Below are 7460 nucleotides of genomic sequence, written 5' to 3'. Positions count from 1 at the left end.
CTTTATTTACACTTTACGGCAAATGTAACTAGTTTTTGCTTGAACGTGCTCAAAACGAAAAGCCTGAAGGCAAATTAACGTTGATTGACTGGCAAACCAGTTAAATGTATTGATTGCAATAGCTATAATCTATTAAAACAATACCAGCAATCTAAAAAAATCATTATGAAAATAGTAACACCAGCTAGTAATCAGATTTTTCTCCCTGCTGGTCAGCCCATATTTAAACCATGACCAATAACATAGAGTTTGCTCTCATTTGCCGGTAAAAACATCCTGGAAAGACTTGACACAAGATTTTAATGTTCAATGGGCATTTGTGCCCACTTGTGATGTCAGGTACTGAAGTTGGATGAGAAGACCTGGCTCATAATTTCATTTTACCCAAAGGTACACAGTAGGGTGAGGTCAGGGCTCTGTGCATGACGCTCAAGTTCCTCCACACTAAACTGGTCACCCCATGTCTTTATGGAGCTGGCTTTGTACCTTGGGAAACAGTCATGGAGAGAACAGAAACGTATCTTCAATAAACCATGGCCATAAGGCTGGAAAAGCACAAGTGTCAACAAGGTCTCATATTTGACCCTTCACTGGAAACCTCTAAGTCCAACCATGGGGAGGCTTCTTAGACTTTTGACCATTGGGACCAGAGTTGTCTATAATGTCTTTGTATATTGGAGGATTGCCAGGACTCTTCAATGGGGACACCTAAAGTCCTTCATTTGACGATGTGTCCTCTGTATACCTGGCCATATAGGTAGGTGTGATGTTCAGGTGAGGAGCCCTCACTCACCATTACAATTCATCCCAAAAGTGTTAAGTAGGGTTGAGGTTAGGCCTTTGTGCAGGACACTCAAGTTCCTCCACACCAAACTGGTGACCCCATGTCTTTATGGAGCTGGCTTTGTACCGGGGGAACAGACATAGAGAGAACAGAAAAGGGTCTTCACCAAACTGTGACCACAGAGCTGAAGGAATACAATTTTCTCCAAGTGTTAAAGCTGTAACATAGTAAACCGGAAAAAGGTCCTCATGCTTTTGATCATATAGTTTAGGGTTGTTAAGAAAATTACTTAAAATCCGTCAAGTGATTGTACTTTAGAATGTTTGTGCTATAGACATGCATGCTACATTCAGCCAAGTGTGTAAGTTCATCCTCATGCATACACACCTCGCCTCTATCTATTGATGTACTCTCTAGATTACATGACCTATTTTAACCAAAAACACGTGATTATGCAAAGATATAAATGGATTTCCCAGAGCTGGCTTCACATATATTCATGCAGTCAATGGTTTAATATGTCTTTAATAGTTTGCCTGCATTACATGTTTGTACTTTCTGTCTATTTATGTTCTGTTTCTGGGAAAATTGGTGTGGATTTAATGCCTTGGCTGACCATAAACAGCTAAAAAATATAGAAATAAAAGAAAGAATACATTAGTCCTCCCTCCTGGCTGTGACTGGGCGGCTTTTTGTAAGGGGTAGGCAGGGTGACCTGAGCTGCTGGGTCACAGAAGGAGGGAAGGTGGTGGGGAACGGGAAGCGTAGGGAGCTAAGCTGCTGAGACAAGTATATAAGCTGTATGCTTTGAGGATGAATAGCTCCACAGCAGCTACAGAGGTCGGTGTGGGCTTGTTGGAAATACTTAAATATTCATAGGTTAACCACAGTATTTATTTATATGATCATTCCACTCAAACTGTTAGGTCAGTCCGATGGACTACTGAGCTTTGGTGACTCCATTGGAGAGGTTTTCCTTCCTTACTTCCTGTGATTGCTTATCTTCGTTATAGAGTTCCCACCATTCCCACCACTATGATGAAATCCCATTTTATCAAATAAATTATAAATCATTCTTCCTGTCAAAGTTGCGTTATGAGATTCTTGTAATGTCAGCTCTGCATCAATCCACACTCTTTTTCCCAAAGATCTTTTACCTGATGGTTGTCACGCTGGTGGTGGGTGGTCACCTCGGCCGCTACGAATGTCACGTTCTTTCACCGTAGACCTTTGTTTTTCTTTCTTTTCTCTGCCTGCTGCTGCTGCTGATCTGCTGATGTTCTGGCATGCTCCACAGACAACTTTTGCATGCGTGGCCTGTCTAATTTTTACCCAGATTTAACGAAACGGATCCGTACTTCCTATCAGAGTAAGTTCTTCGGAGGGCAGAGCTTGGTGCTTGTGTTTGCTTTACATCTTATGAAATGTGTTTTTCCAAAAACGCGTTTCTCCTGCATGGTTTCTTCTGTTGTTGATTTATGAAATGTATGGAGCTCAGCTGGCAGTCTGCTGGCTTGTTGTTATTTTGTACCAGACCACACAACTGAGTGATGACATGGAAGGAATCTGTCTGCCGTCTTTAGCTGATAATTACTTGTAAACACTGTAACTTGTGTGTGACTTGTTTTATGGATGATGTCTGTACTGATATTAAAGTTGTCCTTTCAGTAAAGTCTTGTATAACTGTACGTTTTGTCCTATGTGATCTAACTTTAGCACCTATAGCGCCGCACTTACTCCTACTAAATGTAATAAAGTATTTCCAAAGCCATACAGATTAGAACATATACAACCAACTGTCCCATTATGGGGGGCTTTCCTTAACCTCTTGTCTTGTAGACACAATAGGAAATAGAATGCCCGCATAGATATTGCACACACAAACACATCCACTAATTTATTAAATAGTAATTGCTCAGTCTATAGTCCTAAAACAGTACAATATTCTGCCTTCCAATCCTTGGGTGTGGGTATTAGGTTAGCCACTTTGATTGCATTTGCTCAATCATTTTTAAATATAACATTACTTTTGTACTTTTATTACATATTTGACAACACATTCAATCATTCCACATCTGATTGAGGACCAAAAATCAATTTGTTTCTAATTATATTGGATTGTAAAGGAATATCAGCATGTGTCTGCTAGGCCTTGGTTTAATGTCAACACACCAAATACTATTGAACGAATGAAAGGATTCCCTGCACGGCTAGGGCCTATAGGGCTTCCTTTCTTTGTTATTGGGCACAGTGATTCTAGAAATTGTATGTGCAAATGGGCACCAATCCTTACCTCTATATGGAGGAGAGGGAAGGAATTGCTTATGCCTTGCATTTGCTGAATTTACCTATTAGTCAAATTTCAGAATATATGTAATAAATAAAGAAGATTTGTTGTCTAGCTTATCATTTGGGGTGAAACATATTGCTTAGGATACCATTAGGTGACCAAAGTTATTAGGAGGTTGTCATCATTCAACAGGCTGTCCCGTCCATCACCCAGTCCACATACAGGGAACATTTTTGTTTTAGAATAGAAAAGTAAAGAGGAAGAGGTAAGTGGTACATGTGCTGCTTATTGCTGGGATCCCATTGAAGATAGGGTTTCTAATTTACCTAATCGTGACCCCAGCAGCAGGAGGAAATGCTATACAATTTCAGGTATCTGAATGCCTTAGCTAACATTTATGGGTACCATTACACTTTCTTTCAGCTATCGCTAAACCTAAGCTTTAAAATTAACATAAATAATCTATTACAACATCATTACAACAAATATGATCCTAGCAGAAATTAGGCAAATGTCAAAACATCTCATCATGTCCTTTTATTTGTGTACCAAAGTCAACAGATCCCATTGTCGTTGGAAGGGAATATTATTATTAAGATTCATTATTAATAAACAGGATTTATATAGCACCAACATATTACGCAGCGCTGTACATTAAATAGGGATTGCAAATGACAGACTAATACCGACAGTGATACAGGAGGAAAGGACCCTGCCCCGTAGAGCTTACAATCTAGAAGTTTTTAACGTTCCTTTGCAATGGCAAAAGACTGAAAGATGCATGAACGGGTGCTGTCCATACAACGTTATTCTGCTCTACAGAAGGGGAGAACAATGGAGCGGCACTGCCCTGTCTCCCCTTCGCTGGATCTGCCAGGACAGTTCTATGAACGACGAGTGCTGTACACACAGCCAGATTCTCGTCCAATATCAGCCCTGAGGCAATTATCGAGCGAGAATCATTTGACGTGTGTACGTAGCCTAACATACGAAGAATTACATTTGTTTTTAACATTCAGGGATAGCTAGTTTGCATATTTCTGTGAGCTAAGGCCTGCACACCCGGACCCAAGTAACACCAAAAGCTTTTCTCTTTGTGTATAGAAAATGTACCGATACAATACATAAACAATAGTCTGACTCTTACTGTGCAGATTTGCTAGGGACTTGCTGTTGATTTTATCACCTGAATAACACAAGTCACAATGTCTAACAAATAAGTTTAATCTTCCGTGGGTCATAAATGTTTACTGCTTTCAGTTTCAATTGATGTCACCTTAAAATCCATTGCTGCCCGGTTTTCTTCTGCCAGCAGCCGAAGAGGACTTTCTACCCGAGACAAGAATTGTGATTAGCTGAACATTAGCTTTATTTTCTGCAAACATGTGAAAAGAAAAGAGTGATTTCTTGTGCAGATGTGGGAAAGAAGTGCACGGGGAGTGTATAATAAAAGTACTCAGAGCAGAAGAGTTCTCTAGTGGGCATTTTAAAGTGTCATTATTATAATGGGAATGTTTTACTTTCAGGTCTAACAGAACTCACAGACAGCCCTGTATCCCTGGACCTGGATCGCTGCAAGTCTCCAACTTCAGGTACATGAGATGGAATTTGAGCATCTGTATTGTCATATTTAAGGCCGGCTTTAGGGGGAGAATTATATGTTAGGGGTTCTACAATTTCATATCTGGGTGGTTGGGGCCTTCATCTTTTGTTATCATATTGAAGAGGGGTCTGTGTTATTTTATTGGTCTTTGCTAGGGGAGCATCTCTAGATATGGTAGAACAATAATCACCCGTCACATATGAGTAGATTTTCCTAACATATGATGATATGGGGTGATTATTGTTCCCCTATATCTGGAGAGGAGGGGGTTATTGTTTTACAATCATATCAAGTTGATGGGGGCCCCAAAGATATTTGGTGGATCTGTACTCTCAAATTGGAGGGAGTCAATCTACTCTAGCATCATATTTTGGGGTATCTAGACTGAGTGGGGAGTCTGCATTGTCATGTATGAATGGGCGTCCATTGTGTCTCAGGGAGGTCTACAAAAATATTATTATTATCAAACAGGATTTTTATAGTGCCAACAAATTACGCAGTGCTGTACGTTAAACAGGGGTTGCAAATAAAAGACAGATACAGTGACACAGGAGGAGGAGATGACCCTGTCCAGAAGAGCTTACAATCTAGGAGGTGGGGGAAGTATCACACAAAACCAGGAGATTGGGTCTTTTATAATATGTTGAGAAGGGGGAACACATGTGAGGGTTTTTTTGCCACTATAAATTGGGGGGGGGGGGTATATCTATACTGTCATGTATGAGGATGGAGGGGTGCCCATTCTAACCAGGGGGGTCAGTCCATGTTGCAGTGGAGCAGTCTATCAATGGGTGGGGATTTGTATTATCATTATTAAGGTGGGTTCTGTGTTATATATAAGGGGGGAGTCTTTGTTATATATATCTGGAGGGTTGCCTGTGCTATTGTATTTTGGGGGTGCTTGTGTTTTCATATCTTAAGTGGGGTCCATTTCACCATACCTTTGGAGCAGAGTATCTGAGGGGTGATCTGTGCTATCATATTTAGGCAGGGGGGTCTGTGTTATGTTATTTATAGGGGATATATGTTATATCTGGTGGAGGCTCTGAGTAACCATATCTAAAATGTGTCTGTGTTATCATATGTGGAGAGGTTGTCTGTGCTATCACATCTGGGGGTGTCTGTGTCATCATATTCAAGGGGTTATTATATCTGAGGGGGTGTTACATATCTGTATTACTATATCTGGGATTGGGGGTTTGTGTTATCATATATCTGTGGAGGGCATCTGTGTTATCATATCTAAAGATGTCTGTGATATCATATTTTGGGTCTGTTTTATCATATGTAAGAGTTTGGGGAGTCAGTTCTATCATATCTGGGGAGGGGGAGTTTTGTTATCAAATCTTGGACGTTTCTATGCTATCATATTTGTGGTGGTCAATGTTATATTTGGGGGCAGAATGTGTTACCATATCTGGGGGGCATCTGTGTTGTCATAATTGTGTGCACCAAATGCCTTCACAGTATATATTGTAATGTTTTGTAAGAGTGATGGTGACAAAATCTCTGTGAGGGGTTCCAAAACCTTCACCCACTACAGGCTGAAAATTACAGAGGGAAGGATAGAAGACTAATCACATTGCACAAGACCGGAGAGTAGTGGTGACTGGTCTGGTGGTAGAAGTTCCTCCACTGAGGCCCAGTGCAGGAGTTATTTCATGCTGGATTGCTGCAAAGATCTGGAAGAAGTACACACAGGTGACCCATATTCAAGGACAATGCAGTTTTAGCACTGATTTAATAAGTATTCTAGGTTTATTAGAATACTTACAAACAAAGGTGCACTGGTGCTTTAACCCGACTCTTGGAATCCCAAAACTCTAAGTCACTAGTGAACCAACCACCATAGCTATTAGGAGGAGGACCCATTTAGGACTAGTAGTGGTGTTTCTTCTTGCTACTTGCTCTGGCTGCCTACATGTAGTAGTTCTATATTCGCTAAGGTTTGTCCTGCTAGTTCAATTAGTTTGCCATGCACAGAGATCTACGGTCACCACCCAACAGAAACCAAGGGTATCCATCTCACAAGCCTTGTAGGGGCCAAACACATCTTCCACCCAGACAGTGCCACTGACTCCTGCTCAGGTCAGGCCGTAGCAGAGGCAGCTGCTTTAGGGGATTCCACTGTAAGGAGACCAGACTGCTGGAACAATGCATGCAAGAGCATAGGTAGGTGAGAGTGTGAAAGTGAGGATGGTAAATGTGTTTATTATGTTTTAGTGTGTTTGTATGGTTAATGTTTGTTGTGTAAATGTATTATGTGTGTACAAATGTGTGTTAGTGTTTTTAGTGTAGTGTCAAAAGGCCATGGCATGCTAGTTATTATGTTGCTGGAGACAACGTGCCAGGGCCAAGATCACCATACAGATACTTAGCTGGCTGTACACATCAATCCCTACCTCTGCATCACTGATTGATAGGATGCAGAATGTCCCTTATCTCTTACCAAGCCAGAAAGGAACAGGTGCATGGGACCAGGTGAGTATTTACTATATTTATTATGTGATTTTTCACCATCAAAAAGATCCTTAGAGTGAAGTCAGCATTGTGTGCCGTGTTAACGACACTACTTGTGTGTCTTCAGACACATTTATAGTTGTCCCACCTTGATACCCATCATTACTCTATGGAAACATTCTTTCTATCTTATTCTGTCACCAAAGCAGCAAGTATTTGTGTGGGTTTTCCACTACAGTAATGCAACCTAATTTCCATTACGCATTACAACCAGTGTAGGACTATCAACCTAAATACCCCTTGTAAATATTTCTTTCCACTTC

General features: G+C 40.8%; 1 protein-coding gene across 1 annotated transcript in view; it reads left to right on the top strand.

Annotated features, from left to right (window-relative positions):
- Positions 1 to 7460, top strand: part of STXBP5L (syntaxin binding protein 5L) — a 176529-nt gene that overhangs the window by 134607 nt on the left and 34462 nt on the right. Inside the window, exons 19-20 of the mRNA XM_072422851.1 lie at positions 2082 to 2153; positions 4601 to 4666. Of these exons, the coding sequence (XP_072278952.1) occupies positions 2082 to 2153; positions 4601 to 4666 (138 nt within the window). The remainder of the gene's footprint in view (positions 1 to 2081; positions 2154 to 4600; positions 4667 to 7460) is intronic.

Source organism: Pyxicephalus adspersus, chromosome 1, assembly GCF_032062135.1.
Source record: "Pyxicephalus adspersus chromosome 1, UCB_Pads_2.0, whole genome shotgun sequence".
In the NCBI taxonomy this organism is placed as follows: domain Eukaryota; kingdom Metazoa; phylum Chordata; class Amphibia; order Anura; family Pyxicephalidae; genus Pyxicephalus; species Pyxicephalus adspersus.
The sequence above is the reverse complement of the archived record's forward strand: the minus strand, read 5'-3'. Positions and strand labels throughout refer to the sequence as shown.